This window comes from Cyanistes caeruleus, chromosome 4 (genome assembly GCF_971803275.1).
Source record: "Cyanistes caeruleus chromosome 4, bCyaCae1.hap1.1, whole genome shotgun sequence".
In the NCBI taxonomy this organism is placed as follows: domain Eukaryota; kingdom Metazoa; phylum Chordata; class Aves; order Passeriformes; family Paridae; genus Cyanistes; species Cyanistes caeruleus.
This window is the reverse complement of record NC_141704.1, coordinates 25,687,873-25,701,684: the sequence shown is the minus strand read 5'-3', so window position 1 is coordinate 25,701,684 and position 13,812 is coordinate 25,687,873. Positions and strand designations below refer to the sequence as shown.

Below are 13,812 nucleotides of genomic sequence, written 5' to 3'. Positions count from 1 at the left end.
GGTTTATCTTAGCTTATTCTAAATTACTTTGGAGAGTAAGGCTGCAGCAATTTCCTCAAAAGATAACCCTGGAGTTGCTGCTAAGAAGCATTCCTAATGCTGAGTCAAACACAGTTCCACAGCTTGCCCTTATCCCACTTGTTTGAATAATATATTTCAGAGCACCTTAAAAAATTAACCTGTGTCCCTGATAATCATGGTCCTCAAGTACAGGGAAAAGTCTTATTTCGGTGCCAGCCCTATCTAATTCTACAATTGAGAAAGACTGGCAATGACCAGGGGACAAGAGAAGGTCTGGGAATACTAAGTCACATTAAACAAAGAGAGAGGAGTGTTCCTCTTAGCTGGCTCCCTGTGAATGGATAGCTTCTCTAGCAGCTGCTCTCCTGGTAAAAACAGTGACTGCAGTCATTTCCTATTAATAGCAATAAACTTTAGTCAAATCCCATATCTGTATGCTGATCAAGATGTAGCTCATGACTTAAAATGCCAGAAACAACCCTGAGATTAAATAGAAGTACACAAAGAAGATGTGTGTTTTAACACCTTTCCTGCTCTTCTTTTCCCTTCCTGATTGTGATGACACACAATCAAAAGAACAAGGATTAATAGGGAATATAATTTAAATGCCATGTTTTAAATGGAACAGAAAGGAATGATACAGTTGTTCCTCATAGCAAAGTGCATGAGAGACTGTTTCCAAACATCTTTGTCAGAAGCCTTTGATTTTTTTTTTTTGATCACATGATGAGCTTGTGGGAAAGGCCAAGAGGAGCTGAATCAAAACTACATTTCTCAGCACAACCTAGGCACTGCTCTGCCATCTGCCTAGGGAGAGTGACTGAGCACAGTGCTGTCCTGCCAAGCTGCATCTTCAGCAACTTTTACTTCCTTTGCCTCCCATCAGAAAGGAGATGATCAGCAGCTGAAAAAGAAAGGTACTCAAGCACAGAAGAAATTTTCTCAGTGACAATTGCTTAGAGATCATTCAGTATATGTGCTGTCAAATTTGGCACTGGCAGCCCACAGACAACGTCTTCTGTCTCATTGCATGTTGTACAAAGAGCAGCTCTTGTAAGAGCCATTGTCCTATCCTGCATTATGTTTGAAAGCGGCATCGTGGAGGGAAGGGAATTGATGCACTACTACTCAAAAAAAATGTACAGTTCAGCGGTTACAAAGAAAAAAGCATAGGATCAATATCAGATGGATCAGTGATTCACTTGTGGATAAGTTCAGAGTTGTGTATTTGTGGACTCACAGAACTAAGGGAGGATTAACTCCAACTGTTGTGACAAAATACTAACCTTCCCCTTCCTTGTCGGAGGACAGAAGTCCAAACACAAAATACCCTCCTGTAAAACAATTCTCATGCTTATCAGCCATTTTCCTGGTGCTGTCACTTTTGCTCTTGACAGATGGCAAACCAAGGCTGAGCACAGAAATGGGATGTAGCATCCCCCGTGACAGAGGACATGGCTTCCGTAACTCCATCTCTGCACCTCTCAGCACAATCTGCAGGAGTCTGCCTCATGTGACACCCAACCAGTTCCTGTCTGATCAGACCAATGCAGGAGCCTGGTGTCCACAATAAAATCATGTGGTCTAAATTTGAGGACTGGGAAGAATTCATGTTCAGAATCATTATTTATGGATAAATCCCAAAAGCATGACAGTCAAAAAAAGAGAAAAGAGTGGAGCTGATGCAATTAATTTACATTTTTCTGACTATTATGTATATCTAACTAAACATTCTTGTGTGTATATATTTATATAAATAGGATGGAAATTAGGTCTGTTTATTGGTAGAAGCTTTTTCATTTCCAGTCAGTCTTAAAATTTGAGGACTCAATTTTTCTCCTGAAGTATATTTATGACTATGACAAGCTAAGCAAACACTTTCTTCATACAGACGCAAGCATAAATTAATTAATTTAAACATTATTTTTCCAAACTGTATTTTGCCCCTGTGCATCCTTTAACTTTTAAAAACCACAAAAAATGTAAAACCTTAAGAAGAAATAATTTTAGGTTGTTAAAATACAGCTAGAACCAAATACTTTATGAAACTTTAAGAGAAGACATGGAAGCAAAAGCAAATGAAATATGAAATGTAGAGGCAGAGTTTTAAGTAATGTGGTTCTGAATATCCAAATACAGACGGTTTTCAGCATTAATTATTTGATGCATTTTTCCTTTTCACTATGAATTTTTTTTCAGGAGCAACTTTTGAGGGTTAAGTTCATTTTTAAAGTTAATTTCTTAATGGTGTCAGAAATCAGCCTGTTGCCCTCATTCACTCATCTTAGGCCTGGACCATGTTCTTAAGCGTAACTTGAAATAGTCATATTATTGTGTTTCCCCAGTAACTTCCACTGAAAGGGAATATTATTCTTTTCACCTAACTAACACAACTAATCCTTGCTAATGACATTTAATGAGTCACACAAGTATGCCCTAGAGTGGATCAGACTCTCTGCTTATAAAACATGATCCTTTCATGTCTTATTTTTTAACTGCAGAGGTAAATTGTACATTTTTAGAGAAAGTATAAATATCTCAGAGCCAAGAGTTTAAAAAAAAATATTAAAAATCTTATTACAAGTTTCTAAATTTGAAACAGAAGCATAAATGAGCATCCTTTAAAATTATCCTTTTATTCAGATTGTGATAAGGAAAATCTTAAGATGTCTAACTCATGGGTATAGACAGCAATAGGCCCCACCTGTCACTTGTTGTGAGAATCATAGATAAAATGGCTTTTAATTCTACCTATTTGCTCAGCTGCAGCTCCAAGAACAAGTTAGTTATGTTCAAGGATCACCTCCCCCCAGCTTCGCTACCTGTTCTATCACCGCCCAGCATAGCTGGGTGCTGCAGAGTTTATCATCCAAACTAAAAGTAAGAGGAGAGAGATGGGCTGGTGGAGGAGAGCTGGTAAATGGGCAGCACTGCTCGATGTGAGATGAAGGAGTAGCAGCACATCAGCAGCCTCACTTTGCCAGTTTTGGGGGGTTTGTTTCTCCTGTGCTTTTTTTGAGATAGCAAAGCAAAGGAGTTTTAATGAGGGTCTGAAGGAGAATAATGAGGTACTTTTGCAGATGTCTGCAGGGTGTTCCTCCTCACTCAAAGGGGCAATGCATACAAAGACACTTTGAAAAACAAGTGAGCAATGGAAGCTGGCATCTTAGTTATTTTGAAACAAAAGTCCCTGATGCTGACCTCATTTACACTGGCAAATCTGTGACTCTTGTGAAGTCAAAGTCCCTGTAGCATAAAATTAGACCTGGATTACATACTGCCAGAGCTGTCTTTCAGAAGCCTTGGTGGCCACTGAAACAATATTCTGAAGATATTTGGAATTTCAGAAATTTCAGCTCATTTTTGCACTTATTGTAAGGTCACTGTACATTTTTCTGCCACTAAAGAGAGTCTTGAAAGTGCATGCTTGTTAACCGTTCGACAGAAATGTGTAGTAGATCCTAATGTAGACAAGAATCTGACCACTTTGGTTTAAATATTTTTAAATTTACATGTGTGTATGTGTCTATATGGACAACTATACACATAAATGTATACACACATACACACATATGCATTCCTCTTCAGTCTGACACAGGGAGAGACAACTTTATAGTCTGATTAGAGACAAAGTAATTTTATATTGTGAAAAAGACACATTAGCTCCTTTCTCTTTTTTTAAAACATCTCTCTGTCTGGCTTACACATAAATCATTTAGTATATCTATGTTAAAGAGTATCCATGCGAAGGAAGGCTTCTACAACTCTTGGTAGCACTATGCATGTCATGGAAACTTTAGGGAATTAAGCATTCAGAAGTCATTTCACCTTAGAAGCCTAAATTTTCAGGTTATTTCTGAAACCATGTGGAAGCCCAGGGCTCACTAAATTGAGATTCAGCTCCCCACATCCATCATCTTTTCCTTGTGGGCTACCTCAGCTCAGGCTGGAGTCATACTGCCTGCACATGATGTTTGCACTATGGTGTTTGATATCACAGCCCTTCTGCAGGCAATCTCAGGCTATCTTACTTACCCAGAATGGGTCATGTGACACTCCTTGAAACACAGAAATTTTGTATAAAAACAGACACAAATGTCAGGAATTGACCACAGGCCATGTAAAAGCATCGTTCCCTCTGCTCTGATGTTCCTTCATGGAAGTATCACCATGAGGGTTCCAGAGCTGGCCCAAGGGACACTTGTCAGGAGAGCTTTGTGGACTGGCTATGGACCAGGCCTTGGGCTGGCCTTGGGGTGGCTCCCAGCCTGTGATGTTGATACAAGCACTGAGCCATATTGCAAACCTCTCCTCACAGGGCTAATGTGTGCTTAGGGCTGGCAGAAGTTCCCAGCACAGCAAATCTGGTTTTGGGAATGAAGGCTTGGAGCAGAAGAAGCCCTGGCTGTCTCCCTCTTCCTTAAGCTCCCACCACTGCTGCAGTTCTGTTCCCCCTTCCCTACCACTTCAGTCCAGTGGAAGAGCACCAGCAAAATCAAACAGCCCTGTCTCATTTGGAAATAGTACAGGAACTAAAACACCAACATAAATTAAAAAACCTGACATCAGCTTAGTTCTGGCATCCAAGTGGCAAAGGACATGACAGGCAAAATACAGATTTAATTCTGCAGAAATAAAGAATTCCAACTGATTTAAAGTGAATTTGAGGAGGGAAATAATTAAGAATTAGATTTTTGCATGCAACATTGTTTTGCTAGCAGAAAGAACATAGTTAAAAAGTAAGAAACCAGAAAATACTATTCCTAAGTGTCTCTATATGCAATTAAAGTATAAGTTAACAACTGCCAGAACAGTATCTAGAAGATAAATTTAGATAAGATATTTTCTCTTTAATATATTACTGATTCTGCCTTATTAAATATACTACTTTCCACCATTTGTGAAGCAGAAGCATGAACCAGTGGCAGGGAAAAGGAATTAGAGCCCCAATATACAACTTGCAGAATAGCCCAACCACTTGCAGAAAAGTATTGAACCAGCTGGATTCTTCCCTAAGTTATCCACTTCTGCTTCATCAACCACCAGTGCTGTTTCTGATTTAATAATTGCATGTAGAGAAAGAACCATAAAATAATTTGTGTGAGAATCCAGCTTTTGTTTTGCTTTTAAATTTTTGTTGACTTACAAAGGAAGTGGATGCAAATTATTTTAACTGTACAGCTACCTTAGTCTGGAACAAAGATCCCATTGATGCCAGCTCAGTTTGTATCCTACAGAGATCAGAATCGGTACACAGTGTCTAGAGAGTTTATAGACCCTCACACTCCTTTTCAAATGTATGGCATACATTAAATTATGATCCCAACTAATATGTCTGCAGAAAACCACTGGCTGATATATACAAACAACAGTTCTTGGTCTAATTTTTCATTTAGAAAAAAAATTAAAACAGAAGACAATAACATGTCTTGACTTGAGTATGCACACATAGAAAGCCAGAATTAGCCAGCTATATTCTAAATTACCAAAAATTAAGGTGTAACCTCACCTGCTTTGTGTTGTCTTTAAGCAGCCTTTAAGACACCTATCTGTAACCTCTTTCTGGGGTTTATTATCCACCTTGGGCACAGTTTCTTTCTTGTGACAAATCAGTGTGTAATTTTTGTCATCATTGTTTGCCCAGAAGGTACCAACTGATGTCTCATAGCGTATACAGAATTCCACCTTAGTTCCATCTTCCTGGAAAGGAGGCACCAAGGAAATCTTAAAGCAAAACTGGTCTGTTTCACCACCACAAGAATTAGGCATGAACTCTGCGAGGATGTCATAATAACTGAGCCAGTTATTCAATGTCATTCGAACATACACCTGCTTTTCAAAGGATACATTGAGGACTCGTATGATGCCGTTCATACAGGTAATCCCAGGCAGGAAGAGGACTGACTCCAACATTACTTTCTGCTCTCGCACCTTTTGTAAAAGCTCTTCTTGAGAAGCAGGCAATGTAAACTGCTGGGACAAAAAGTATTCATCCTGAGGAAAAACTTCGTCTTCTATATCATTTTCTTGTCCTGTATTTGGAAACTCCCAGATATTGAATTCTTTAACAGACACAAGATCAAACCCAAATGCATCAGCAAATGAAACTTTTCTTGAGATGTTGGTGGGAGTATCTGCCTCCTCTTCCTCTGAAGCTGAAGAATTCCGTCTTCGGGGACGTGGGGAGAAACGAAGTTTAATGTCAATATTAACATCTTCGTCCTCTGAAGTGAAATCATTTCCAGTGGGGACTTGTAATAACTTTGCTCTGTTAACCTGACTAGGTCCTTCAAAAGACTCCATTGGGCTTGCTGATATAAACTGAAAGAGAACTGTACAACTAGTAGCAGCTGCTATTTGAGCTACTATGATTTAAAACAAGGATTAATGTTACAGTTGACATTGCAATAGGGATCAGGTCTATTAATAGATGCCATGGTGTGTGAGCTATGTTGGCCTCTCTCCATCTGATAGTATTAGATGTTACAATTTTGGTGATACATTTCAAATATTGTATTCCCTATTTTTATGTGGCTAAGAACAAGAACAGCATTTAAAAACTATCTTCTTTGCATAGTTAAATTGCACAAAGCTATTTTAAGATGATCAGTTTATGTTGCACAAATAATACATCATATTGCACTAATGAGGAGCTATTAATCTCTGATTAGGACGTATACTTCATCATGTAAATAGTTTCTATATAGATAAAATATTCCTATATATATTTTCAAGGCCATGTTTACAATATTTCCAGATATAAAATGCAATGCCACATTCTGCCCTGACTTTATACCACACTAAGTGAGCCAGATACTAGGACTAAGCCAGCTTCTTCTAGCTAAGGATTGGCCATCACCGCTTCAACGAACCAGGAATTCAATAAAACAGTGAGGTGAGTACACTGGGCATGAACCTGTAATGTACCATTGTAAATATGGCTGAGCTCACCATTAATTAGATTATGAAATCATCTCCTGCTAAATTGCATTTAGCATCATCCAGCCAAATGGAGAGAAAAGCAACTGGAAGAATTAACTTTAGCAGCCAACTCTGAAACACAAACCTGTTTCATATGGCTACAAACAGGAGGAAGAAAGACACTAAGCTTCTTAAAGAGTGTCCAAGCTTTATGCAGAATATCTTCCCATTATATGAAATTAAAGAGTGGCTCCTTAACCAGCTTATTCAGATAGCATTTGGCTTTCGCTTTTATGGCACTCCATGCATGGAAAGATTCAGTCTTTATAGAACATTGTTCTTGAACTCAAAAATGTCACCTTTTTCCATCACATCATTTAATGTTTCCTATTTCCCTTGCCTATATCAAAGGGAAAGCCTTCATTGTAATCTAATAGTACAGTACAGGTTAAGATACATAGCAAGACTATCTTGAAATTAACCATGCCAGAGACAGAGCATGAGTAGCATCATCACAGATTTCAGTACAGGTTAGAAACCAAATTCTTCATTCAGGACACTTTGAATCCTTCCCCTTGTTGTTATAGTTTCACAGGTAACTTTAAAGCTCCTCTGGGTATGTCTATTTCCAGACCACAAGGTAAACTGCATCTTACCACAAATCCACTTTTCTGATGAAGAATTCCCCTCTGCACCACGAGAATATCTCCAGGTCTTACCAGTGCTCTATCAAAACCCTTCAATAGTCATCATACCTGCTATTGCAAAAACATTCCTAATTCCCTAATCATACTTTGAGACAATGGAATATCAGAAGAGATTTTAAAAATAGCTTTTTTACCATAAACTACATAACTCCTACACTCCAGGGATGTTACTGACTTTGAGCTAGCCCTTTACAATGCTGTTTTTTAACAGGGGTCAACTGTAAAAACATTCAAGACTACTTTTTTAAATACAGACAGTAGTGCTATCCAGTCATATTCATGACTGTCTAAGAAAGGAGACCTCCAGAACTTCCTCACAGAAGAATCCAGTCTTTCTCAGAGGGATTCCAGAAGCACCAAGTTTACCTGCTCCTGCTTATGTCTCTGCACAGAGCTTGAGCTGATTTGCTACATGCACATTTCGACTTTGTACTGTGTAAATTAGTCACAGTTTGGAAAATGAAACTTCTTACTCTAATGGGAAGTCAATTTCTTCTGTCAACATAATCTAAGAAAATATTACTTTAGTAATTATGCAAACCAGGAAAATTTATTCACGACACTGTTAACTTATTGGTTACACGTGTTCCTGTGAAAAACTGTTTCCTCTTTTGCATTTGGTATATTTCTTACAGGAAGTTAACAGACAAATGCAAATGGGAAAGTAACTTCCCCAATTAACCATAATGGGACATGGAGTCTAGAGGTGCAGGCAAGAGGAGAGCTGCCAACTGGCAGCTTGTTCTTTGACCAAGGCAAGCTTTGAGAATGGATTCATTTCTAGGAAAATGGAAGGAGAAAACCAGAAAAAGAAAACTCGTAGAAATTAGTTTTGCCTCTAGACTGCATGAAAATAGGTTAAAAACTCTTTAAAGAGAGTTTTGATTTATTGATTAATGTTGTTGCAATTTTTCTTATCTTAATGCTTGCTGAAACCAAACAGTGCTTTTTCTTGGCCCAGTCCAGCACTAATTCAAGTAGGGAGAGCCTTTCCATAAGCTTCAGCAGCTATTAGACTAGATACTATGCCCAACTAACAAACACACCACTGCATTGCATCATGCTGTGCAAGGAATGCTTAGGAAGAAAGGGTAGGTGACAGAATGTTCTGAAAACAAAGACATATTCAAAGACATAGTTTTGTTTAAATCAATTATCCATTAATTAATGGATATTATTTTGTACCTCTCTATCCATCTTGCCATTCACTCAGTTCAAACCCTTTACTTCTGTCCTGGGTGTAAATAAACATGGAGATGGGAAGGAAAGGTCAGAAAAGGTGTATTTATTAGTTTAGTCTAAGTGCTACCACTGATTGACAAAGTCTTCAGTCTCGTGCCATTATCTAGTTAGAGAAAGAGCATGTACTTTGTAAGGGCAGTTAAAATAGGAAACAGAAAAATATTGTATAAGAAATAATATGAAAGAGGGAAAAGATTCTTACTTTGCACAAGAAAGAAATACCAACAGTTATAAGGAGGGAGACTAACAAGCACAACTGGGAACAGAGGGAGACCATAATCTTGTTGAAAACAATGTCCTATCTACAAGCTTCATCTTCTTCAGTGCAGAGGGGAAGAGGTTTATGTCTGTTCTCCATTTGATTTAGTTTTTGTCTGAACAGTTTGCACTGAGTTAAACTTTTCACAGAAACCCACATTTTTATCAAAAATATGCAGAGAGTTACACCAAATCAAGCACAAATATACATATAAAGATTGCATTAACACTGTGAAAATAACACATTGAAAAATAATATAATTTGTTCTTTGTATCTTTTAAAATGATGTCCTAAAATACCTAAATCAGACAACAGAGTAGCTATTTCCTTTCTAAGTATAACAGCAGCAGGTCATTTTAGAACATTTTAATGGGACAACTTCTTTAATGACTTCTTTACTGAAACCTCATTCCTTTGAACACTTCAAAACCAAATGTTGAATCAAAACAAATAGTTTCCAGGTGTCCTTAAACACTGTCTAAGTAACTGTGGAAGCAACAGATAGAATTAAAAATGTGTAGAAAATACAGCTCTGTATGGGTTAGCCTCTGCATTGAACAGTATAGCAAACATTAGAGGGAAAAACATTACAGAATTAGCAGGCTTTGGACCTAATTAAACAAACAATGGTGCAACAAAAACTACAGTCAAATGTTTTTGTCATATCTATTATTAGCACTGACCAGCTGATCTTTCTTTGCCTTAACTGAAAGAAAAGAGGCTATACCTTTGCATCAAGTGGAAAACAATTATGTCTTAAGCATGGACTAAAGATGAGCAGTATAAAATCTGGTTCCACTTGGCTTCCTAACAGTGTATTCCCCAGTGCCCTCGAAAACTGCACTTCTTTAGCAAATAGTATGAGATGTATTACTTTCTGCACTGCTATAAAATAAATCTATTAGGATAAGGCATAAATACATCTTCTCCTTGCAGAGAATGCTGTTCTTGCTGACTGTTGAATGGTCAAAAGTGCTGAACCAGAGGCAGAAGAAATATTTTAAAGGTTATATATTTTAGAAAGAAACATTGATGGCATATTTTGAGAGGTATTTTGAAGCAGCAATTAATTCTGAAAGTATGTAGAGCCAAGGAAGAAAAGACAGTATTACACTTAAGCAACATTTTCTTTCTAAATTCCATATGACTGTAGTTAAATTTTAGTAATAAAGGCTGAGTGAGGACAAAGGTTGCTCTCAATTGTTTTCTGTTCTTTGTTACAGATTGTAGGCACTGTCAGACTTTTTAACAAAACTTTGTCCTATGACTGCAACTAGTCTAATCTGTGACCCAAAGTTGAAACCAGACCACTCCCTAAAATATGTGCTTGTTTTCACAGTACCAAGAAGAAAAATAGCAGGCTTTCTATGTAAGGGGATCACCTAGATTCATACAATCAAAGCTAAGACATTGAAAAACTCTCCTTAACCTAAATTAAGGGCAGAGGAAAAAAACCCTTGTACAGTGAAAATTCAGAGCACATTACATTACTGGAACAGAATTTCCACATGCTCTTTTGTCCTCATTCATCTTTTCAAGAATACATAATTTATTCACAAATATATATGATAAACAATTTAACTAGTCTAGCTGATATAGCCAGACACTTCTTTTTGTGCGCTTTGTGGGAAATCTCAGATTTATAATCATGCAGAGTTTTAGCAGCATCGAAGAGGATGTGGCAACAAAAATGATGCTTTAATAAGGTGTGTGAAGACATTTGAAGAGGAATCTGCTTCCCCAGGTTGGAAAAAGTCTGCATAGTAAGAATATACAGTATGCTTTCCCTGTCTTTCATTTTTCTTTTCAGATAAAACTGGACATTGCGCCCGTGAAGGCTGTTCCTCTAATGTAAGAGCTTTGCATACATTTCAGACAAGAGGGTTCCCACAAAGAATAAGGATAAAACAGAGAACTTGTCTTAGTTTTTTAGATGAAATCTAGTTTGGGCAGAGAGGAATTTCCACCTCTAATGAAAAGACTCAGAGGAAAATAAAAGCTAACTCCAGAAATAATGTGCAGAAAGAAGGAACAGGCAAGACAACTTGGAGTATGGGATTAATATTTTCCTTGGTGGTATATCTGAAAAACAAAAATTGTGATTTCGGAGACTGGGGCTTGCAGCCCTTCCAAATGTAGGTTTTTCTGCTCACCCTTTTGTCTTTCATTCCCTGTATGATCTTTACTTACTGAAAGAACTGTGCATCTGTTCATATATGGAGCCCTTTCAACACGATTTTTCTTCTTATATAAGATTTGAGTTCAAGTATTATGCATTTGACTTTTGGGCATTTACTGCATTTAAATTTCTACTTCTTCAGACTGGGTCCTTTTAATAAAATCGGTTTCCTCTGTTCCTGAAAGACTTCCATTAAAATTAAAAAACTCTAATTAGATTGTTTTCCTTCCTTAATTTAATTTGGATATTTGTAGGCACTCAAAATTTGGGTTCTGTGCCTTGTCCTTCTTTACAATCCTTCAATTTACAAAGTCACTACTAAAATAGCTGAACATGTGGTTGATTCTGTGTTTCTTGGAGCTATGGGGAAAGGAACACACAGTCCTTGTCACAGTGAGCAACATTCATTCTCCAGTCTACAACTGCAATGCTTCATAAAAACACAAATTTATGTAGAAATAACCTAATATAGAAAATCTGATATTCTGAATTAAAATCAAGTTTTTAATATTATTATTGTAGGAACCCCTTTAGGTATTACCTGCTTAAAGTTGAAACAACAGAAATGGCATGAATAAATAGTCTAACGTGCCAGATCACAGATTTCAGAGATAATCTCAATAATTTCTGCTATGACTTGGCAACCATTCAGCTGCAAATAAGAGAGGAGGAGAAAAAACTGGGTAAATTAGTCATCAGAAGGTTGTGAAAAACTACCAGTAACAGAGAGATGATGGCAACTTTAGGATGTTCCAGGCAGACAAATTCCTAGTAGGGATAGAGCAGGTCAAATGAATGCCTTCAAAAGAAATTACTGCTGAGACTGGGGACCAAGAAAAAAACAGTTAAATAGCTCATCATGTTATCACTAGGATTTTTGAATGGACAAGGCTGTTAAAATACCAGGTATATCCCATTCACAATGATTACCGGAAAAGTGTTCTATTAAATCTTGCAAGCAAGAAGGTGGCAATTCTACCCTGGCACAGAAATATTAGGTAGCCCATGTGACCTATAGTGTTGCATTATGAGTCTTGTTTCCTAATCTAAAAACATCAGGCTACCAACTGAAACATTGGTTTCAGGTAATGCAACTGAGACAAGGCTTACAAGGGCACAGTAAAGATGATCTGTCAGGGCATGAACTTCAAGATCAGGAGGAAAGGGATCATTTTAATAGATACCCTAATGTCCTTCTCTCTTTGACAGAATTAGCATATGAAAGGAGCAATCGAGGGTTATTTTCAGAACCCAAAAGAGCCTGAACAACAGCATCAACTTCAGGCTTTTAAAGTTAAATTTTTGATGCCATTGTTGATACCCCAAAACATAGACCTCATTTGTTAATACATATTTTGAACATCAAAAGTGACCCAAAAGAAAATACATCCTCTTTCAAAGCTTCCACCATGTTGTTTCATTTTGCTTTAGAACGTATTTCAACATATTTAATAATCTTCCTAATGACTAATCTCATGACATCATAGAATTATTGAATCATAGAAATGTTTGGGGTTCAAACCCCACTGTCATGGGCAGAGACACCTTCTACTAGACCAGGGTGCTCAGAACCAGCCCAACCTGGCCTTGAACACTTAAGGAGAGGGAGTATCCACAACTTCCCAGGGCAGCCTTTTCCAAGATGAGATAAGTGTCTTCTCCTCAGCAGTGTCAGACCCCAGGAGGCTGAGTGCCATGTCAAAGTTCAAGTGACAGTTTGTGCTTTGGGGGTGACAGAGCACAGAATTCTCTGAGTGTTGATTGCTCCCTCAAGTGGTTTCTTGTGTTGGCAGAACTGGTCACTTGCATACTCAGCATGGAAGCTAGCTGCTATCAGAGAGCTAATAAGAAAAATCAGGGAGAAATTTGTGTTTGGGTTTTTTTTTTTGCTTTAATTCAATTTCACCAATAGCTATATGGCAGCTATAAAATTTGATAGGTGGTTTCCTTTCACACAGAACTTTCTATTAGCAGGTAAAACAAATGTTTATTGTACTAAATACAACATGTATGACTAAGTGTAAAACACAGGAACCAACATGTTGGTTTCAGTTTGTTCTGCATATCACTGGAGAGTCTGATCCTTTTGCAACTCTATCTAGGCACCTTAAATTTCTCATTAATCATTATGTTTCAGTGGGGAACACTGAAGGGTATTTTCTCAGATTATAATGAAGTGGGAGGCTAACGTCATGGTCTGTTTATCTTCATACTTAACACAGTATAATTATTTTGTATTTTTTTTTTCATTCAGCTAGGACTTGCACCTTGACTTCTGTAAACATAGGCAGTTCGGTTTTCGTTGTTAAGGGTGTTGACTTAACAGAGTATAAAATAGAAATCTGGATACGTGAGAGCAGCACATTTGAAGTCCAACTTTCACTTCTCCTGCTGGTTATATTCAGTGGGCCAATTATTCAACTGGCTATTTGCAGTAAAATATCAGAGCGCTTAAAATAAATGCTGGGTTTCAGGCTGCTATA

General features: G+C 37.6%; 1 protein-coding gene across 1 annotated transcript in view; it reads right to left on the bottom strand.

Annotated features, from left to right (window-relative positions):
- The window catches only part of PPP1R3A (protein phosphatase 1 regulatory subunit 3A), a 34,238-nt gene extending 27,890 nt beyond the window's left edge, over positions 1-6,348 (bottom strand). The window contains exon 1 of the mRNA XM_023930324.2: positions 5,531-6,348. Coding sequence (XP_023786092.2) covers positions 5,531-6,324 — 794 coding nt within the window. The 5' untranslated portion in view covers positions 6,325-6,348. The remainder of the gene's footprint in view (positions 1-5,530) is intronic.
- Positions 6,349-13,812: the final 7,464 nt, after the last annotated feature.